This window comes from Piliocolobus tephrosceles, chromosome 13 (assembly GCF_002776525.5).
Source record: "Piliocolobus tephrosceles isolate RC106 chromosome 13, ASM277652v3, whole genome shotgun sequence".
In the NCBI taxonomy this organism is placed as follows: domain Eukaryota; kingdom Metazoa; phylum Chordata; class Mammalia; order Primates; family Cercopithecidae; genus Piliocolobus; species Piliocolobus tephrosceles.
In genome coordinates this window covers 65,980,182-66,003,995 of record NC_045446.1, presented here as the reverse complement: position 1 = coordinate 66,003,995, position 23,814 = coordinate 65,980,182, and the positions used below count along the sequence as shown (strand labels likewise).

General features: G+C 42.0%; 1 protein-coding gene across 3 annotated transcripts in view; it reads right to left on the bottom strand.

Annotated features, from left to right (window-relative positions):
- The window catches only part of UVRAG (UV radiation resistance associated), a 335,807-nt gene that overhangs the window by 292,690 nt on the left and 19,303 nt on the right, over positions 1 to 23,814 (bottom strand). For all 3 annotated transcript variants that reach the window (XM_023209367.1, XM_023209368.1, XM_023209369.1), the window contains exon 2: positions 2,125 to 2,242. In XM_023209367.1, coding sequence (XP_023065135.1) covers positions 2,125 to 2,242 — 118 coding nt within the window. The remainder of the gene's footprint in view (positions 1 to 2,124; positions 2,243 to 23,814) is intronic.

Here is a 23,814-nt window from a genome sequence, read left to right as displayed (position 1 = left end):
ATGAATGAATGAATGAATGAATGAATGAATGAATGAATGAATGAATGAATAAATAAATAAATAAATAAATAAATAAATAATATATGCAATGGTTAGACTGAAACGTGAGAATGAAATAAAATTACATGAGGACGGTGGAATTTGAGTCCTTTTCCCATCCTTAAAAATTATTGCTGAGCGTGGTGGCTCACGCCTGTAATCCCAGCACTTTGGGAAGCCAAGGCAGGTGGATCACGAGGTCAGAAGTTCGAGACCAGCCTGGCCAACATGGTAAAACCCCATCTCTACTAAAAGTACGAAAGTTAGCCAGGCATGGTGGCAGGTGCCCATAATCCCAGATACTTGGGAGGCTGAGGCAGGAGAATCACTTGAATCCAGGGAGGTGGAGGTTGCAGTGAGCTGAGCTACAGCCATTACACTCCAGCCAAGGCGACAGAGCGAAACTCCATCTTGAGGGGAAAAAAATTATTTTAAGACTATTTACTCTGAAGGAGTTTCTTCACTGTATATTTCTTGACTGAATGTTTTAATGAGCAGATACTGGAATTGACATTTAAAAAAAAAGTTGTTAAACAATCGCTGCGGCCGGGCGCGGTGGCTCAAGCCTGTAATCCCAGCACTTTGGGAGGCCGAGACGGGCGGATCACGAGGTCAGGAGATCGAGACCATCCTGGCTAACACGGTGAAACCCCGTCTCTACCAAAAAATACAAAAAACTAGCCGGGCGAGGTTGGCGGGCGCCTGTAGTCCCAGCTACTCGGGAGGCTGAGGCAGGAGAATGGCGTAAATCCGGGAGGCGGAGCTTGCAGTGAGCTGAGATCCGGCCACTGCACTCCAGCCTGGGTGACAGAGCGAGACTCCGTCTCAAAAAAAAAAAAAAAAAAAAAAAAAACAATCGCTGCTTTAAATAATCATTAAAATGAAAAAGAGGTTAGGGACCGTGGCTCACACCTATAATCCCAGCACTTTGGGAGGCTGGGGCAGGAGCATAGCTTGAGTCCAGGAGTTCGAGACCAGCCCAAGAAAATATAGTAGGACCCCGTTTCTACAAAATTTTTTTCAAAGTTAGCCTGGAGAGGCATCTCACACCTATAGCCCTAGCTACTTGGGAGACGGAGGCAGGAGCATCATTTGAGTCTGTGAGGTCAAAGCTGCAGTGAGCCATGATTGTGCCACTGCACTCTAGCCTGGGTGACAGGGTGAGATCTTATCTCGAAAATAAATAAATACATATTGAATTTTTCACCTTTGCCACAGGACAAGATTCAAACAAGTCTCAGTACCTTTTGTTAAAATGATGTCACCTTTTGTTAGCATAAATATATCTTTAATCACATCAAGACTTTTATGATCCTCATAAAAATCTGTCTTACCTACTTCATAAGACATCATTATCTCTACTTTACAAAAGGGGAGAGTGAAGTTCCAGAAACCATGATCTTTATCAAATGTCACAAAGCTAGTGAGTAGCTGGGCTAGAACTAGTATGGAAGTATTTTCCATCATAATCCAACATTACTATCATTTTACCATGCTTCCTCTTTTACACCATCCTACCTAAGCCAACTGATTATGTCTCAGTGCCTCTCACCTAATATGCATTCTGCAGGTGGTTGTGATTTTTAATCAAATATTTGGTCTGCTCTTAGAATTTTCACTTACAGAAGAATCCATAGTACAATACATAAAACTGAATTAGAGAAAACTATGTCATTCTTCTGAAAAAGATCCCATATATACAGGAAATTACAGATATGAGAAGATATAAACTAGGTCCCTATTTTACCATAATATTAAAGAAAAGAAATTTATTACATTTTTATAACAGTAAAATTACTACAGGATACTGGATTCAATCTACTTGAAATGCTAGGTACTAGACCATTAATAGCTAACATTCATAAAGGAATGATAAACTTATCAATGTAAGGCTTAGTTATCTGAAAGAACTATCCAATTGCCATTTTTCTTTAGTATACATCCCAACTGCTCATATTTTCAGACAGCAAAACAATTTAGGTTTCCGAGAAGCTGCAACAGCAGGAGGCACTGAAAATCACTTGTGTTACAAAAATAAATAAAAATACAACAATCTGTGGGTAGCAAGTCCACAGATCCCCTTACCTTTATATATCTTTTCAGTACTACACAAGTGAAGTGTAAAGTAGGTATCAAGGAGCTGATGGCCATTTCTATTAACAATGTTCCGGGCAGCAATGTTCCGAAGATGTCGAAGACGCCGCTGAAAAATAACAAAAAGAGAAGGCATTTAGCTTTTTCCTTCTATAAAATTTTCTGAAAGTTGCAGTTCAAAAATGAAACATAATAGGTTGTCTCAGTCATTTATTTATTGAGCCAGAAACCATAACCCAGTCTATTATTTATGCCTCAGCATCCCCTCTGTCAAACAGGAATTATACCTGCCCTATCTCATTTACCAGGTGGTTGAAGAATGAAGTGACGACAGACATGAAATATTTTTGAAAAGGACCAATGTTATGTAAGTGCTATATACCCAAATAATAGCATTAGTATTCCCTGGAACATAAACTAAGTAATAATTTGCTTTTCTCCACAGAGGGATTCTGGTAGACATGTAAAATCCATCTTATATCAACAGATAATCACCAGTTAACACATAACACTCACCCCTGATGCTACTTCAGTCTAGATGCCAGATTATCTATACAAGCAGGAAAATGAGGCCACAGCCAAAAAACAAAAATAGTGACTCACTGGTCACTCCATCCACTCCATCCAGCCAATAAAGCAACTGCAGTGAGCTTCCATTCAATTCTCATTTCACCAGTAATCAACCAGTCTCAATTTCCTAATCAGGCCTCCTTCCTAACAATTTCGCCAACCAAACTCTTTAATGATTTGAAATCACAAGTTTGGAAACGCAAAAGCTTCAGAACCAACAGTAGAAATCAACAAAAATACAAAATAAGCTTAAGGGATAGCCAAATCAACTCACACATCAAAAAGAGAATGCTGGCAATGCTGAAGTCTGAGCACAGCAGATTCATCCCCAAAAGTTAGTTCCCTATGTCAGACCATTATCTTCAGAGACTTAAAAATAGAAACCAAGTGCTTACACTTAAAATATGCTTAAAGCTCTCCCTCAGGCTGAAAGACAGTTCACTCTCCTAAGGTAAGTCCACTTTCAATTACATGCGCAGTCAGCCAGAAGAGCCCAGGTCTTTTTCCCTTGCACATACCAACCCAATCCTTTCCCCCAATCTAGAGATTAAGATTCTTTGAGAGAGAAAGTTATTGTCTAATAAATTTGTTTAATCCTCTAAGTATGAAAGGCCTCAAACGTATTTACAAAGTTTCCTGGGCTTACTCTAAAAGGCTCATTTTTCCACAATCTGCCAGTGGTTTCCATTTCACACCCTGGATTACAGCAACCATTTTCTACTACTACATACTTTTCATTAGCCCTTTCATCAAAACTAAAAAAAAAACTTTAAAAAATTAGGAGCCACTAATTATCTCTATATAATAATCACATATATTTTGCTATAAGAATGCAATCCTGCTCTTCTGTTCAAAGATCTGAAAACATCTGGAATATCTAGGATAATGTACAAACATCCCAACATTGTGTTCAAAGCCCTCTACAGTCTGACTTCTCTATATACCATCCTTACTTCCCACCAGATCTTCCACATACTCAACCCCTCAGTCACACATGACTGCTTAAAGTCCATCAAAAAGACCATGTACTTTCCTAGCTCCATGCATTTGCTGATGGTAGATCTCAATGCCCATCCTGCTCTTTAAGGAGATCCTATGCATATTTCTTTCTTTTTTTTTTTGTTTTGTTTTGTTTGTTTGTTTGTTTTTTGAGACAGAGTCTCGCTCTGCTGCCCAGGCTGGAGTGCAGTGGCCGGATCTCAGCTCACTGTAAGCTCCGCCTCCTGGGTTCACACCATTCTCCTGCCTCAGCCTCCCGAGTAGCTGGGACTACAGGCGCCCGCCACCTTGCCCGGCTAATTTTTTTTGTATTTTTAGTAGAGACGGAGTTTCACCATGTTGGCCAGGTTGGTCTCAAACTCCTGACCTCAGGTGATCCACCTGTCTCAGCCCCACAAAGTGCTGGGATTACAGTTATGAGCCACCACACCTAGCCAATCCCAACAATTCTAAGTAACCAAATATAAAACAAAGAAAATAATGAATTACAGGAGAGATCTCAAAAGAAGGAAAGAATGCAGAAAGCAAGCCAAGGATTATACCCTATATATTTGGATATGTATTTCTATCTCAGTACTATATATACCTAAAATATATCATTTGGTCTTTATACTCCTTTATTATTACAGAACACAAGGAAATAACCAATTCTTCGACTCAAGAGAATAACTTTACGACACAGTTTACAGTCAATTTCATGCAATTATCATGAAATTGACTGCCTTACAAAGCAGTGTGCAGGGCTTGGACGGAGATCGAATCTGTAATAGATGCATGAATATTATTACCAAAGAGATCTCCGCATTATGTAGCAATTAGCACGACCACCTCCAAGATACCTGCTGATTCTAAACTTTATGATTTCATCTGGGTGATTACCAATGTAATCTATTAATGCAAATAAACAGAACTAACCACATTCAGATCATTTTATAAGAAGGTTTACAAAAAACAAACTCCACAAACTGACCAACATACTTAAAGCACTGACTGTGGGCTGTATGACTTTTTGCCTTTTTCCTTTAATTTACTTATTTCAAAAGCATTAGGGTATTTTCGTTATACCATATTTAAAGTCCAAGATACTTATAGCAACTGGAATGGACAAAGGAAATAAACTTTTTCTTTTTTTTTTTTTTTTGAGACAGGGTCTCTCTCTGTTGCCCAGGCTGGAGTACAGTGGTAGGTCAGAGCTCACTGCAGCCTCAACCTCCCAGGCTCAAGCGATCCTCCCACCTCAGTCTCCCAAGTATCTGGGACCACAGGCATATGCCACCATGCCCAGCTAATATAAATATATATTTTTTTAAGAGACAGAGTCTCCCTATGTTGCCCACGCTAATAAATTCTTTTTTTTTTTTTTTTTTTTTTTTTTTTTGTGAGAGTCTCACTCTGTCATCAGGCTGGAGAGCAGTGGCGTTATCTTAGCTCACTGCAACCTTCGCCTCTTGGGTTCAAGCGATTCCCCAGCCTCAGCCTCCCAAGTAGCTGGGACTACAGGTGTATACAACCATGCCCAGCTAACTTTTTGTATTTTAGCAGAGACAGGGTTTCACTATGTTGGCCAGGATGGTCTAAATCTCCTGACCTCGTGATTCGCCCACCTCAGCCTCCCAAAAGTGCTGAGATTACAGGCGTGAGCCATCGTGCCCAGCCGCTAATAAACTCTTTATGGGTAAATTACTGATGCAATTTTGGTGAAAGGCTGTAAATGTACATGTAAACCCTCTTGTGTCCTAGGTCTTGTCTTCTTTTTTAATAACATTCATTCCAGAGCCAGGCACAGTGGATCATAACTATAATCCCAGCACTTTGGGAGGCCAAAGCAAGAGGATCACTTGAGCCCAGGAGTTCAAGATCAGCCTAGGCAACAACAAAGTGAGACCATATCTCCAGAAAAAATAAAAATAAATTAGCCAGGCCGGGCACAGTGGCTTATACCTGTAATCCCAGCACTTTGGGAGGCCGAGGTGGGTGGATCACCTGAGGTCAGGAGTTCGAGACCAGCCTGGCCAAAATGGTGAAACCCCATCTCTACTAAAGATACAAAAATTAGCCAGGCATGGTGGCACACACCTGTAATCTCACCTACTTGGCAGGCTAAGGCAGGAGAATCACTTGAACCCCAGAGTTGGAGGTTGCAGTGAGCCGAGATCACACCACTGCACTCCAGCCTGGGCAACAGAATGACTGAGACTCCATCTCAAGAAGACAAAAGAACAGGCCGGGCACAGTGGCTCATGCCTGTAATCTCAGCACTTTGGGAGGCCGAGGTGGGTGGATCACCTGAACAGGAGTTCGAGACCAGCCTGGCTAACATGGCGAAACCCCATCTCTACTAAAAATACAAAATATTAGCCAGGCGTGGTGGCACACACCTGTAATCACAGCTACTCAGGAGACTGAGGCAGGAGAATCACTTGAACAAGGGAGGCAGAGGTTGCAGTGAGCTGAGATCATGTCACTGCACTCCAGCTAGGTGACAGAGCAAGACTCCGTCTCAAAAAAAAAAAAAAATGAAAGAACAAAGTCAGAGGACTGACATTACTATAAAGCTACAGTAATCAAGGCAGGATGGCATTGGCAAAAGAAGAGACAAATAGATGAGAACAGAATAGAGAGCCTAGAAATACACTTACACAAATACTGTCAACTGTTCTTTGATAAAGGCTCAAAGACAATTCAAAGACAACAGCCAAGTCTTTTCAACAAATGGTGCTGAAAGTGGACATTCACATGCAAAAAAAAAAAATGAATGTAGACACAGATCTTACACTTTTCACAAAAATTAAGTCAAAATGAATCAGAGACCTCAGTAAAAATGCAAAACTATAAAACTCCTAGAAAGTAATATAGGAAAAAATTTCCGTGATCTTGGGTTTGTGATGACTTTCTAGATACAACACCAAAAGCATAATTCATAAAAGATGAAACTGATAAGTAGGACTTAATTAAAATTTAAAACTTAGTTTTTCTTAGGCCTTGCAATGGTTCTGAGTGGTCTGACACCCTTACCAGATTCTGATGCCCACCCACCAGATGGCTGGAGAACACAGGGCACTTCACATCTAAAAACTTGCCTAATGACTGAAACGGGGTAAGTCTTAAGAGCACTTTTAGCCTACAGGAAATCCTCAAGGCTCATCCTTCAACTGCTCTTGGGTATATGGTCTAGTGGTACCGCACATCCTAGAGGCACCATCAAGCATAAATATCAATGCTTTGATCTTTTCTAAACAGAATTCCTGGTCTGTTTAGAATTAATGGTCCAGCTACAGGTATTTAAGCCAAACGTTTTTATGATCTAAATTGGTTCAAATATCTCAAGAAAGTAAAAACATTCTGAGTAAATAAAATTAAATTTACACAAAAAAATTAAAATTTACATAAACTTTGGAATTACTCTTTAAGATAACATTCCATGCAGTTTTCTTTTTCTTTCATGTCTGTGACATAACTTCCTAAGATCGCCTAACTTTTTATTTTTGGCAACTTTTAGGTTCAAGAGGTACATACACAGGTTTTGTTACATGGGTAAACTGCATGTCTCAGGGTTTGGGGTACAGATAATTTTCCCACCCAGGTAATCAGCATAATGCCCAATACCTAGTTTTTAAATCTTCACCCTCTTCTCATGCTCCACCCCTCAAATAGGCCCCAGTATCTACTGTTCCCTTCTTTGTGTCCATGTGTACTTATAAGAGAGAACATGAAGTTTTTTGTTTTCTGCTCCTGCATTAATTCATTTAGGATAATAGAATCCAGCTCCAACCATGCTGCTGCAAAGGCCATGATCTCATTCTTTTTTCTGGCTGTGTAGTATTGCATAGTGTATATGTATAACATTTTCTTTATTCAGTCTACCATTGATGGGCATCTAGGTTGATTCCATGTCTTTGCTATTGTGAATAGTCATGTGGTCAAGCAATCTCCAGAAACTTCCTCAAATGCTCTACTTTATACTTTCACTGTTTTAAAATGCTCTGCATTATACTACAGTGGTAGCTTTAGGTGGCTGAGTTGTGCTCTAGTAACATCCATCCCCAGAGCTGAATAGGGGATTTTAATTTTTAAATTAACATGGCTTTAAAATATTTGAAACACTACCTATCACATCCTTATATAAAGGTTAAAAACATTCACTAACATACAAAATCAAACTCTATTCAGCTTTGCTTTGGGGGATAGACAGATTATAGGGCACAATTCAACTACCTGAAATGTTGGCAGTGGGCAAAAGAGCAATATGACCCTAAATTCCTTAACTTCTTACAAATCTTTCAAATACAAATTCTAACGCAAGAATTAAGCGGTATGCATAGTAAATCTGAAACACCTGGCTGGTCATGGTGGTTTACACCTATAATCCCAGCACTTTGGGAGGCCAAGGAGGGCACATCGCTTGAGCCCAGGAGTTTAAGACCAGCCTGGGCAACATGGCAAAACTCCATCTCCACAAAAATTAGTTGGGCATGGTGGCGCATGAATGTAGTTCTAGCTACCCAGGAGGGTGAGGTGCGAGAATCACTTGAGCCCAGGAAGCCAAGCTGCAGTGAGCCATGATAGCGCCAATGTACTCCAGAATGGGCAATGCAGTGAGACCTTGTCTCAAAAAAACAAAGAAAAGAAAAGAGAAACATCTGCTTTAGTAAAAAAAAATAAAAATATTAGTATTACAAACATACTCATTAGTATGACTGTAAACCAGTGCTTCCAAAAAACCTAGAATAGCTGTTTTGCTTCTTAATAGCAGTAATTTTCTTAGAAAGCTGTTTTAGGCCGGCCGTGGTGGCTCACACCTGTAATCCCAGCACTTTGGGAAGCCAAGGCAGGCAGATCACGAGGTCAGGAGATCAAGACCATCCTGGCTAACATGGTGAAACCCCGTCTCTACTAAAAATACAAAAAATTAGCCAGACGTGGTGGCGGGTGCCTGGAGTCCCAGCTACTCCGGAGGCTGAGGCAGGAGAATGGAGTGAACTCAGGAGGCAGAGCTTGCAGTGAGCTGAGATGGCGCCTCTGCACTCCAACCTGGGCGAGAGAGTAAGACTGTGCCTCCAAAAAAAAAAGAAATCTGCTTTAAAACTTAACAGTAGAATACAAACAACTTTTTTGTTTTGTTTTTATATTTTTGTTTGTTTTGTTTATGGCCTTGTAGATCCACAGTCCAGTACAGTTAACTCTACCTGCAGCATCAGAGATGTTCATGCGATTCAGCTCAGGCCAATCAGTCAGCACATTCTATTCCCCTGATCATAACATATGATCCAACTAGGGCTAATGAAAGACCCAGAAATTAAACTGTTGAGAGTTCTTTTTTTTTTTTTTTTTTTTTTTTAGATGGAGTCTTGCTCTGTCACCCAGGCTGGAGTGCAGTGGCGCAATCTCAGCTCACTACAACCTCTGCCTCCTGGTCTCAAGCGATTCTCCTGCCTCAGCCTCCCAAGTTGCTGGGACTACAGGTGCACACTGCCACACCTTCTAATTTTCGTATCTTTTGTATAGACGGGGTTTTGCCATTTTGGCCAGGCTGGTCTCGTACTCCTGACCTCAAATGATCCACCCGCCTCGGCCTCCCAAAGTGCTAGGATTACGGGCATGAGCCCTTGTGTCTGACCATGAGTTCTTTTTTTTTCCCCACTGGCCCTGAACCTAGAATGACACAGGGCTAGATATCCTGTCAGTCATCTTTCCATCACAGTGAAGCCAGGGAATGAAACCAACAAGGAAGAGAGCAGAGTCAAGAGATGTGGGATTCAGACCCTGCTGACACAATCTAAGTCTCGATCAAACTATACTTATAATGAGTACTATGATGGCAAACATCAGCCCATCCCTTTAAAACTGTCAAAGATTACAACTAGGGAAAGAAATTATACTGTAATGTTTATTAAGGATTTATCCCATGGCAGGTTAGTAGTTGAGGAGTAACATTCTAACTTAGTGGCAAGATAAAAGAAATGTTTCACTTTTTTAAACATACCCACATTTTAGAAAAAGATCATTTCTGTAGGGTCAATCTATATTTGTTGATACAGTTTTGAACCTCAATATAGGGGAAAGCAAGATTTAAAAAAACCAGTCAGATCACACACCAGAACTGACAGAACTCAAAGCCATTTTCAGTAGTGAAATATTTTACCTTTCCTTTGTATGCATCTAAAATTCTCTGGCTTCTGAGATATGTTAATGACCAAAGAGAACTGATATGCCCTGAATCTTGTTCTGCATCAAGCACTGGAGAGTGATTCAGAGAGGCTGATAACCAAAAGACAAGGAAATGGCTCCCATTCACCTTCCCTTGCTGGATCACTTGCTTAAAAAACAAAAGTAGTATGGTTCTTCAATATAATTACTCCATAAATCCCCACCATCACCAAACTAAACCATCCCACACACAACTTTCTCAACTCCCAGGGCCACAGGGAAGTACCTTCTAAATCGAGTTTGGGTCTGATTCGCTTAATCTATAAGAGTTGGCCGGGCGCAGTGGCTCACGCCTGTAATCCCAGCACTTTGGGAGGCCGAGGCAGGCGGATCACGAGGTCAGGAGATCGAGACCATCCTGGCTAACATGGCGAAACCCCGTCTCTACTAAAAATACAACAAAATTAGCTAGGCATGGTGGCAGGCGCCTGTAGTCCCAGCTACTCAGGAGGCGTGAACTTGGGAGGCGGAGCTTGCAGTGAGTCGAGATCACACCACTGCACTCCAGCCTGGGCAACAGAGCAAGACTCCATCTCAAAAAAAAAGGAGGGGTTATTACACATCAATAATGTAACCAATAATCAATAACCTAGAGACTAATGAAAAAGGGGCAAAGGATACGATAAGGCAGGTCAGGCCAGGCGCGGTGGCTCATGCCTGTAATCCCAGCACTTTGGGAGGCCGAGTCGGGCAGATCACAAGGTCAGGAGTTCGAGACCAGCCTGGGCAACATGGTGAAACCCCGTCTCTACTAAAAATACAAAAGTTAGCTGGGAATGGTGGCAGACGCCTGTAATCCCAGGTACTAGGGAGGCTGAGGCAGGAGAATCGTTTGAACCCTGGAGGGGAAGGTTGCAGTGAGCCGAGATCGCACCATAGGACTCCTGACTGGGTGACAGGGTGAGACTCCATCTCAAAAAAAGAAAAAAAGAAAGAAAGAAAAAGAAAAGGCAGGTCAAAGGAAAAGGAAAAGTAATGGAACTAGTCAATGAACATGTGAAAAGATGTATAATCACACCCATAATTTTAAAATACACACATCAAAATAAATATTCCACCTTGTGGCCGACCACAGTTTCCAAACATGGTTGCCCCAATACATCCCATCTGACATGCTCTCTCACAATGTAATGCTGCCACCCCTGTCATCCATGAATAAGGGAGGTCTATGTTTCCTCCCCCTTAAATGTGGGCAGAAATGAAGCTATGTGACTTCTGAGGCTAAATGATGAAAGGTGACATGGCTTCCACCTGGTCCTTTTGGGATATTCTTCCTTGGAACCCAGTGACTATACTGTGAGGAAGCCAACCAGTCACATGGGCTTCATAGGTGTTCTCTCCACAGCCTCAGCTGAGATTCCAGCAGGCAGCCAGACATCTAAGTGACCATGTCCTGAGGCTCCGAGCCTCAAGAAATGACGTCAAGATAATAAGCAGACAAGTTGTTCCCACCAAGCTCAGACCAAACTGCAGATTTCTGAGCAAAATTAATGATGATGATGTCATTTTAAGCCACTCAAGTTTTTGTTTGCTATAGAGTAATAGATAATTAAAGGGACCGATCTGATTAAAGAGTCAAACAATTTTAGTCTCTACTGGGGCTGACACAGGAAAGGACAACAAAGTGAGGAAAACATAAAACTGGTCTGCTTTGGAGCAAGGGCATTTTAGCAAAAATTATCACATTTTAAAATGCATATAAAATTTTACCAAGCATTTCACAAGTGATAAAATTGTGTGCAAATATGTTTATTCCAGTATTGCTATAAAAGCAAAAACTGAGTAACACTCTTACATTGTGGTACAATGTAAAAATACAATGGAAAACCATATTACCAGTTATTTTAAAAGGTCATTGAAAATGATGATATGAAACAAACAAAAGAACAAGAAATGTTTAATGTTCACATAAAGAAATATTACTATATACCCTGAATAATGTAGATCTGGGAGTAGATCTTCTAAGCTTTTCAGTGCACACCCAGTCTGTCTACATACTCTTCTTTTTCAGTTTGTTAACGATTCTTTAACAATATAACCATTCTTAGCTTATAGGTTGTTACAAAAACCAGCCATTGTTAGTCACAGTTTGCTGACCCCTGATTCAGATAAACACAGATATTATGAGATAATTTCTTAAAACAGTATTTGCCTTTGGAAATGTAGTCAAACTTGTCCTATACACCTTCTTTCATTCCCACGCTCAACTCCCGGTTCCATTTCTTTCTCAGGTCAGACATTTCCTCTCAGCCTGAGACCAGGCTCTACGGCAGGCAAGAATTAAGGCCCAGATTATTTCTGGCAAATTTATATTACTGTTACTTTGTTATAACTTTTTGAGAGGTAACAAATATAAACCTGGGGGAAACTGGTTTTCCACATTTCCACAGAATGTAAAGATACTCAACTACTGAACTAAGAATTTAAGCTTGATAAATTCAAGTCAGTTTAAAAAAAAAAAAAACAGAAAGGAGCTCTCTATATTATAGCACCTATATTTTCCTAATCCTTTGATCCAACCTGAAAGCGTCACTGTGAAAATTTTGAAAGAACACAAGAATGCTTTAAAACTAGAGCCTGGGGCTATTGGCTATAAGCAAATGGTGCCAACCAAGTTACAGATTTAAACAAACAATCCCAACAACCCTAATCTCTCACAAAGCACTTCATAGTTTTGGTTGCTAATTGAGAGCTTTCTCTGGCACAAATTACACAACTTTGGAACTAAAGCCTTCATTCTGAAATTAACTCTGCTCTCCCACCAAGTTCAAATCAGTCTGAATTTAATGCAGTCATTTACTAAGCACTAAATTATAAAACGGGCTTCTCAACAGGAAAAAACAAACTACAGCTCTGAACTTTCTACATTTCTTATACATTTTGGCTCTGGGTTTCTTATTTCTACCCTATTTACCCCCAAACTCGGTGAAAGGCCCCAAAACTTGCCTTCCCCCCACCCCATTTTTCCGCCAGGTAGTGTTACCCTAAGAAACAGGTAGATCCACTACTGCCCTCTGCAAGTGTCTCTCTCCCCTGCCGCTCGTTTCCCCCTTTCTTCTATTCTATCTTGGTATTGCCTTTACAGACTATTATTACGAATTACTACCTAATTTCAGAGTATATGATCTTACTAAAGAACTAGAGTTTGTACACATGAAAAGGGCAAATTTGCCAGGCATAGTGGCTCACGCCTGTAATCCCAGCACTTTGGGAGGCCGAGGCGGGTGGATCACGAGGTCAAAAGATCGAGACCATCCTGGCTGACACGGTGAAACTCCGTCTCTAATAAAAAAAAAAAATACAATCAATTAGCCAGGCGCGGTGGCAGGCGCCTGTAGTCCCAGTTACTCGGGAGGCTGAGGCAGGAGAATGGCATGAACCCGGGAGGTGGAGCTTGCAGTGAGCCGAGATCGCGCCACCACACTCCAGCCTGGGCAACAGAGCGAGACTCCGTCTCAAAAAAAAAAAAAAAAAAAAAAAAAGAAAAGGGCAAATTTCTGGTAAATTTTCAGGTAAATTTCAGCATTTAGAAAGATAAGACCAAAAGAAAAAAAAAAAAAAGAAATATAAGACCAACGAAGAAACACACAGTTACACAGTACGTCCTAGAGAAGATAAAAACTGAAGACAGAAAATAGCTATCAGAGGTCCAGATGTTGAGTAAATAGCATGCCTGTAATTTGCTTTAAAATAATTGGAGGGAGGAAAGGAGGACAAGCAGGTAGGCATATAGATTAAACAAGATCTACCATGAGTTAATAGTTATTGAAGTGGGGTAATAGGTACCTGGGAGTTCATTATATTCCTCTCTCAATCTCTCTCTCTCTCTCTCTCTATACACACAAACACACACACACACATACAACTTGCATTTCAATATACATTGATATATTGATGAATATATTAATATATAAAATATACATTTCCATAGACATTGAAATTTCTACAATAAAAATGGTTTAAAGTATTATCAATAGGAACAGAAAGAAAATATAAGAACATATAGGAGCCTAAAGAAAAACTGAGCTTACTGGGATAACTAATTAGATAATGGATGTGGTTAGGGATGAAGAGAAAATTGACAAAACAGATAAACAAGTCAAAGATAACCTCTAGGGAAAAAAGAGAACTAATCAATAAAGGTGTTAGGGCAATAGGGTAGCCATCAAAAATACCCACACATACATACACACACACACACACACACACACACACACACACACACACACACACATATCCTATGCCTTACATTAAATTCCAGAAGGTTTAAAAATATTTAACGTAAATAAAGCAAAAAGTACCCAAAGAAACCATGAAAAATTATTTTATAAACACAAAGGTCTAAAAATGATATTCAGAAGCTATAAAAGAAAATTACTACATAAAACACTTTAAAATTAGGCATGGCAAAAACTACCTTATGCAAAGTCAAAGGAAAAAAAACCTAAGAAAAAATTTTAATCCATATAAAAAAGGCAATTTCACTAAAACATAAAGAATTCCTAGAAATCAAAAGTCCAACAACCCAACAGAAAAAAATGGCAACAAACATTAACAGATAATTCACAGAAAAATAAATACAAAGAGCTCTTAAATATGAAAAGATTCTCAACCTCACTCATAAGAGAAATGCAAGTTAAAAACTACACTAAAATTGGCACAGACCAAAAAATCTGGTAACATAGGTCGAGGGGCAGCCCTTGGTGAGAGTCTTTTTGCTGGTTGAGGATTTGCAGGGTACACATGGCAAGGGAGCTGAGCACCAACGTGCTAACTCAGGCCTCTCTTCTTATAAAGTCACCAGTTCTTCTCCCATGATAACCCATTAACCCACTAACCCATTAACCCATTAATACATAAATGGATTAGTCCATTCATCAGGACAGAGGTATGGTATCATGGTGTCACTTCTTAAAGGCCCTACCTCTCAGTACTGCCATACTGGGGACTAAATTTCAACATGGATTTTGGGAGGGGACAAATATTCAAACAGATATTCAAACAGACATCCATAACAGATGGCAATCTGACAACATCTATCAAAATTACAAATGCAGGCTGGGTGCGGTGGCCCATAACTGTAATCCCAGCACTTTGGGAGGTCAGTGTTGGAGAATCACTTGAGCCCAGGAGTTCAAGACCAGCCTGGGCAACATAGGGAGATTCCATCTCTATGAAAAACTTAGAAATTAGCTGGCTATGGTGGTGCATGCCAGTAGACCCAGCTACTTGGGAGGCTGAGGTGGGAGGATCGATTGAGCCCAGGAGGTTGAGGCTTCAATGAGCCATGATCAAGCCACTGCACTCCAGCCTGGGCAGCAGGGTGAGAATCTGTCTGAAAAACAAAAACGAAAAAAAACTAAAATTTAAAAAAATTACAAATGCATATATTATTTGATTCAGCAATATGATGGATGGAATAGAGTGTTGCTTATTAGCAAAAATAAAAAACTAGAAAAAACTGAAATGTACATCAATAGGGGACTAAATTATGATATATCCTACAGTGAAATGCTATGTGACCATAAAGAATAAATAACATGGCAGCTCTTTGATCACTGATATGGAATAATTTCCAAGATCTACTATTAGTTTGTGGGTTTTTTTTTTAAGTACAGTTTATAGAGTCAGTGTGTTTAGCATTTGTGGCTTTTTTTGGGTGGGGGGGGTGGTGGTTATAGAGACAGGGTCTCACTCTATCATCCAGGCTGGAGAGAGGTAGCACAATCATAGCTCACTGCAGCCTCAAACTCTCAGGCTCAAGCAACCCTCCCGGTTCAGCCTCCAAAGTAGCTAGGACTATAGGCCAACGACACCATGCCTGCCTAATTTTTAAAAACTTTTTCATGAGTACTCAAGAAATGTTGAAATAATTTGGTTTCTTAGGATGGAATATATAGGAGAGAATTATAAAGGCATGAGAATGTAGATGGCAAGAGCTATAAATTCAAAAGATGATTCTGTGAATTTACAGTGAGCCCTCTGCATCTGTGGATTCTGGATTCAACCAATTACAGATAGAAAATATTCAGAAAAAAAAAAAAATCTCAGTAGGCTAGTCCAAATGCAGTTGTGTTCACAACTAGTTGATGAGAACCAGTAAGAGATTTTTTTGTTCCTTCTCCACTTCCAGTTCCTCACTTGACTAGCCTGAAAAAAAGCAAACCAAAACACAACAATTTTTAAAAAGTACCAAAAAATTCAATACTATGTAACAACTATTTACACAGCGTTTACCTTGCATGAGATAAGTAATCTAGAGATGATTTAAAGTATACAGGAAGATGTTGCATGGGTTATATGCATACTATGCCATTTCATATCAGGGACTTGAACATCTGCAGATTTTTTTTTTTTTTTTTTTTTTTTGAGACAAAATCTCGCTCTGTCACCCAGGCTAGAGTGCAGTGGCACCATCTCGGTGCACTGCAAGCTCTGCCTCCAGGGTTCACACCATTCTCCTGCCTCAGCCTCCCAAGTAGCTGGGACTACAGGCGCCCACCACCACGCCTGGCTAATTTTTTGTATTTTTAGTAGAGACGGGGTTTCACGGTGTTAGCCAGGATGGTCTCGATCTTCTAACCTCGTGATCCACCCGGCTCCGCCTCCCAAAGTGCTGGGATTATAGGCGTGAGCCACCGCAACTGACCAGCAGATTTTTTTATCTGTGGTGGTGGGGGATTAGGGTAGTGGCTGTTCCTGGAATGAATCCCCTGAGGGTACTAAAGGATGGTTAAACTGTATTTTAATAAAGCTTGATTAGAATGGGAGGACCTTGTTACATAAAAGTTAGTTCTAGGGCAAAGAAAAGGAGGGTAATAGTAAAGAAAGAATGGAAGTGAAGATTTTGAGTTAGAATTACAGTTATAGCTGCTAATTTTGATGGGTTTCAAATACAAATTCTGCCTGAAATTAGCATGTTAAAGTTTAATGCTTTTTAATGACTTGCACCTTCTTAAGGAATTAAATAGAGCTTACTATTTGAAAATGCACTCTTGTTTGCAGAAGAGGAAGTTGATACATGCACAGGAGAGGGAAGCTGTTTTTTCCCAGTATGAACAACAGTAGCTTTAGGGCAGTGAATGAAGTGGGTGGAAAAGAGCAGAGTATGCCAAAGAAATTGGGAAGAAAGAATTGATGGATCTAGATGGCCAATTAGAAATGGGGGTGGGAACATGGGAAGTGTGAAAGGCAAAGATGTCTCAAAAGTTTTGAAACAGGGTGTCCGGGAAGCGAATACATGGTGTACCCAGCCCAGGAGATCAAGCCTGTGTCCAAATCTTGATTTTGCTACTTATTAACAATGCGAACATAGGTAAATCCCTTTACTTAGGGCCTCAGTTTTATTATCTGAAAAATAAGGAAGATGGCCTAGATCAGTGCTGTTTGGACGGAGGCAAGATGGTGCACTTCCAGGTTCTTCTTCACCACCAATTCTTCCCGCGCGTGCGAAAATGCAGCCAGCGCCCGGGAAGGTGCAGACCAACTGCGCATGCGCCAGGTGACGTCAATCCGAAGAGACCAAGATTTACCTGGTCGCACCTGCGGAACGCCCCCCGACAAGCCCATGCCCCACCTATTGCCCTCCCCACTCCTAGAAAAGCCGCTCTCCGCCATTGAGCCACGGGGACTTCCCAGCTTCCCATTGCTGTCGGGACTGTCGGAACTCCGTCCGAGAGCTTGGGGGAGGGGAACTCTGCCGGCCTTCTTTGCCGGAGGCCTACAGACTTCTTCTCCACACCTTAGGTTACCAAAATAAACTTGCAGTTTTGCTCCTACACTTGCCTACCCGCTGGTTCTTTTGTGCCCGCTCGGCTGTCTTAGAAAAAACAAGTCAGATGGTGCCGAACCCGGGAGGAGACTCCTCCTCGTTCCACGCCGCGGACGGACCAGGACCTGAGACCCGCTTCGCTCACTCTCACGGCCTCTCTGGGGTAAGTGCCCTTGTCTCCTCTTTACCACCCTCAGCCAAAATCCTGCGCAGGTCCGAGGTCCATTTGGAGCCACCAAGTGGCTCGGGAGACCCATTCAGGACAGAGACGTCCGCCTGAAGATAATCTCCACTTTGGCTTCAAGAGCCTCCAGTCTGTCTCTGCTGGTTCCAAAGGACGCTTTGAAGCCAGGCAGAGATCCACTTCCATTTCCATTGTGTCCATTGTGTCGGTAAAGAGGAAACAAATGGGAAACCCCCAGTCCAAATTTCCAAAGAGCACCCCCTTAGGGTGCCTCCTAGCCAATTTAAAAACCTTACAGCTTGAACAAGACCTTAGGAGGAAGCGGTTAATTTTCCTTTCCACTGTGGCATGATCGACCTCAGCAATTTCTGCCAGCGGCTAGGCAAGTGGTCCGAAATTTACATACAAGGCTTTTGGGCCTTGAGTTCTCGTCCCTATACTCCTCCTTCTCTCCACCCCCTCCTCCCACCACCCAGACTCCTCCTTCCTCCTCCTTATCTACTAGTAATCCACTCGGTCCCATGCCTCCTTCAGGGCCCCCAACTGGCTGTCTTGAGTCCCCTATCTCTGCCCACACCCTCTACAGTGTTAGCACCTTTGCGAGAGGTGGCTGGGGCGGAAGAGGGTAGTCAGAGTACATGTCCCTTTTTCACTGGCCGATCTTTCCAAAATTGAGAAGCGTTTAGGTGATTTCTCAGTTAATCCTACCATATACATAAAGGAATTTAGACACCTTTGTCAGGCCTATGACTTAACTTGGCATGACCTCCAGGTTATCCTAACCTCTACCCTAAACTGACTGAGGTTCTAACCCAATATACCCGGTTAGATCTGGCCTCCCCAACAGGGGCCACCATTTTGGCGTCTTATTTCATTTCTCAATCAGCTCCTGACATTCGTAAAAAACTTCAAAAGGTAGAGGATGGTCCTCAGACACCAATGCAAGACCTAGTTAAATTAGCCTTTAAGGTCTATAACTCCAGAGAGGAGACGGCAGGCTCGCCTTGAACAGAAGGTTCAGCTCCTAGCAGCGGCTTTACAGCCCAGTCGTAACCCCAGGCCAGAGAGCACACACCCCACAGACTCCAAGGCTGCAAAAAGAGCCTGCTATAAGTGTGGCAAGGCAGGACACTATGCCAACAGGTGTCCACAAGGTCCCCGAGCCCCAACGCAGCCTTGCTATAAGTGCAAGGCATCAGGACATTAGGCCAGTGAATGTCCTAACGCTCGTCCACCAGCAACCCCCTGCCCTGCTTGCCAGCAGGGAGGAAACTGGAAGTCTGATTGCCCCACCCCGAGAACAGGTGCCGCGCCTCCACGTGACCCCCTTTCCCAGGATCCTGGGAGCTCCTTCCAGCTCCTACATCTGGACGATGACAACTGAAGGTGCCGAGACTCGGGGACCCCCATCACCCTCGCCAAGCCACGGGTAACTCTCCTGGTAGCGGGTAAGACAATTACTTTTTTAATCAACAGCGAGGCTACCTATTCTGTTTTGCCGTCCTTCTCTGGACCTAGCCTTCCATCCAATATCTCTGCAGTAGGAGTAAGGGGAAAGCCATCCACTCCACGAAAAAACTCCACTCCTTAATTGCTGCCTGGCCAACAATTACTTTGCGCAGTCGTTCCTCATTCCCAGCTAAAAAGGGCCCCTACCGAAAGCAATCAGTGGAAATCAGTTTGGCTTTCCCCAACTCACCTCAAACTTACTAAATTTTCTTAACTATCTCATACTCCCCAACCTTGCCAGGACTATCCTTCTGGGTTTTGCCCATAATCCAACAAATGCTTCCATTCCTCATTCCTATACTAATACTGTGCCTTATTTTATTCTTCATCCGTACGTCCAAATACCAACCATGGGCCCCGACCTTAACGACGCCCCTTAACAGCAGGAAGTAGCCAGACAGACCACGGCGCCCCTTTATCACTATTATCAATAAAAGGTTGGACTGTTTGGATGAACGGAGGCAAGATGGTGCACTTCCGGGTTCTTCTTCACCACCAACTCTCCCCGCGCGCGGGAAAATGCAGCCAGCGCCCGGGAAGGTGCAGACCAACTGGGCATGCGCCAGGTGACGTCAATCTGAAGAGACCAAGATTTACCTGGTTGCACCTGCGGAACGCCCCCTGACACGCCCGTGCCCCGCCTATTGCCCTCCCACTCCTAGAAAAGCCACTCTTGGCCAGTGAGCCACGTGGCCTTCTCACAGCCCCACTCCTGTCGGGATGTCGGGACTGTGGGAAGTCCGTCCGAGAGCCCCACCGGGGGACTCTGTCGGCCTCCTTTGCCGGAGGCCGACAGACTTCTCCCCCACACCTTAGGTTACCAAAAATAAATGTGCAGTTTCGCTCCTACCCTTTGCCTAGTCGCTGGTTCTTTTGCGCCCACTCGGCTGGTCTTAGAAAAACAAATCAGTTGGTGCCGAAGACCCGGGAGGAGACCCCTCCTCAGGCCTCTAGGGGTTGAGGAACCTCCTCCTGCTTCCACGCCGCAGATGGACCAGGACCTGAGACCCGCTTCCCTCACTCTCATGGCCTCTCTGGGGTCTTAGAAAAACAAATCAAGTGCTCTTTAAACTTAAAATGTCAGTATGAATTACCTAGGGAATCTTGTCGAAGTACATATTCTGATGGAGTAGGTCTGTGGTGGGGGACCTGAGATTCTCAGCATTTTCAATACAAGTGATGCAGAGTAGCAAAGGCTTAGATAACCTTCAGGGTCCTTGCCAGTTCTGCGGTATTATACTTCTATTTGTTGAAGGTTTTTTTTTTTTTGGAGACAGAGTCTCACTCTGTCTCCAGGCTGGAGTGCAGTGACGTGATTTAGGCTTACTGCAACCTCCGCCTCCCGGGTTCAAGCGATTCTCCTGCCTGAGCCTCCCAAGTAGCTGGGACTACAGTACAGGCACGCACCACCACACCCAGTTAATTTTTTGTATATATATATTTTAAGTAGAGACAGGGTTTCACCATGTTGGCCAGGATGGTCTCGATCTCCTGACCTTATGATCTGCCCACCTCAGCCTCTCAAAGTTCTGGGATTACAGGCATGAGCCACCACACCCAGCCTATTTGTTGAATGTTTATCCTTCAGAGATCTGTTACACTTTTGTGACTTATAATTACCTCTATTTAGAGAGATGAATTCTAAATCTGTGTCATTTTACTTCAAAATAGAAAGGCCTAAATTCATCATCTTCCACTAATAACCACATCCCTCTCTTGACATCTTTATTTTTGTAATACTTTATTGTTTAAATATATATTATAAAGTACTTCATAATTTTTTAGAGAGCTTTTATATCCATTATTTCATGTGATCAATACAGTAACCCACAGAAGTAGGCAGGTGCAAATACCTCCATTTTATGGAAGAGGAAACAGGCTCAGAAACAGTAAGTGGCTTGCTCATTAATGAGTGGTAGAACCACCTAGAGTGGAGCTGAAGCTCTAACTTGAGTTCTTCCCACTGTGTCATACTGCTTCTGGAAATTGTCATCCGCATACCTGTGTTTAAAGGTTGATTGCCATCTCTCTGTTTCTTTTGAAATGTACACTTAAGCTCATCCAAAGGTAATGAGTTTTCTCAAATGAGTGTTCACCGTCAGTTACAGATCAAACTTGCTCTACTCTTTCCCCCTTCTCACTACTACACTTGACTAGTCTTAAAAAATAAGAAGTAAAAAGTATATTTAATGCTATTTTTAAAAATACAGTAGATAATGTATTCATATGGTTCACAATTCAAAAGGCACAGAATATAAGAGGATATAGTGAAGTCTCTCCATACTACTGTATGCCCCAAATACCCATTTCCTTCCCCCTGGGGCAACCAGTGTTATCAGTTATAGTTTATGGCTCTCCAATAATTACATAATTATATTCTTTTTTTCCCTACTAAACACAAATGAGGTCGGGCATGGTGGCTCACATAATCCCAGCAATTTGAGAGGCCAAGGAGGGAAGATATCTTGAGGCTAGGAGTTCAAGACCAGCCTGGGCAACTTAGTGAGACCCTTTGCCACAAAAAGTATTTTGGGTTTTTTTTCGTTGTTGTTGTTTTTGAGACGGAGTCTCACTGTGTTGCCCAGGCTGGAATGCAGTGGCACGATCTCAGCTCACTGCAACCTCCGCCTCCCAAGTTCAAGCTTCTTTCTATTCTCCTGCCTCAGCCTCTTGAGTAACTGGGACTACAGGTACGTGCCACCACGCCCGGCTATTTTTTTGTATTTTTAGTAGAGACAGGGTTTCACCATGTTAGCCAGGACAGTCTCAATCTCCTGACCTCATGATCCACCTGCCTCAGCGTCCCAAAGTGCTGGGATAGCAGGTGTGAGCCACCGTGCCCCGCTCCACGCATGGTCTTAAAAGTGTCTACCTATAGACTATTAGTTGCAAGGGCATGCATGTACACACACACAAAGAATCAGAGTTGAGAAATCAGACAATACCTTGACAAAATTAACACTACCAATGAGGGACAAATGAACATCCAGAAGTGATACTTTATGAAGGACATATTACCACCCATGCAATATTCCAACTGAAAATGTGTAATCTGAATCTAATCATGAGGAAACATCAGATAAACAGAAAATGAGGAATGTCCTATTTTTTTTTTTAAAGGGAGCAGGGTCTGTATTATGACAGTGACATTAAAAAAAAAAAAGACAAAGAAAAGCCATGGAAATGTTCTACATTAGAGAAACAACAGTTAAATGTAATACCTACCCTACACTATATCCTGAACTGGAGGAGGAAAACTTCTATAAAGGACATTATAGAATCAACCAATGAACTTCAGATCAAAGTATCAATGTTAAATTTACTGATGTTGGTAACTGTTGGGAACAGGCCCCCCAAAATCTGGCCATTAACTTGGCCCCAAAACTGGCCATAAACAAAATCTCTGCAGCACTGTGCACTGTGACATATTCGTGATTGCCATGACGCCCACACTGGAAGGTTGTGGATTTACTGGAATGAAGGCAAGGAACACCTGGCCCACCCAGGGCAGAAAATCACTTAAAGGCATTCTTAAATCACAAACAATAGCATGAGCGATCTGTGCCTTAAGGACATGCTCCTGCTGCAGATAACTAGCCAGAGCCTACCCCTTTGTTTCCCATAAGGAATACTGTTAATCTATAATCTATAGAAACAATGCTTATCACTGGCTTGCTGTTAATAAATACATGGGTAAATCTCTGTTCCAGGCTCTCAGCTCTGAAGGCTGTGAGACCCCTGATTTCCGACTCCACATCTCTATATTTCTGTGTGTGTGTCTCTTTAATTCTTCTAGGGCCTCTGGGTTAGGGACTCTGCAGATAACTATGCTGTGGATATGAAAGAGAATATCCCTATTCCGGGAAATACATACTCAAGTATTTAAGGGTAAAGGGTCATGATGTATGTAACAACTTCAAATGATTCACATAAAATTATGGATCTTTATCTATACATATTCAGAGAGAAAGAGCAAGCTTGCAAATGAAGCAACATGGGCCATTATTATGCCCATTTTACCTGAGTCACCCCAAGGCATACAGAGATAAGTAACTTCCAGATGGCCTAACTTAGTTTAGGCACATAGGAAATGGCTGGACCAGGATTTGAACACAAAATGTTAACAGACAAATCTGAGTAACAAGTATACAGGTGTTCTGAAAAACAGAAATTTATAAAATAAAACGTTTTAGTTTTCCCATTTTTCCATAAGCTTGAAATTCTTTCCAAATAAAAATAAATACAGTCTGTTCTCCTCTACCTATAGGATAATGTCCAAATTCCAAATTCTAAAGCATGGCATACATGGCCCTTTACAATCTAACTCCAAACTATTAGTACAACTTCTCTGTGACACTATAGTATAAGAAATGTATGTCTTCAGCCCTGGTTTCTAGCACATAGCTCCTAAAACCCTTGGTATAGGGGGACAGAAGCATCT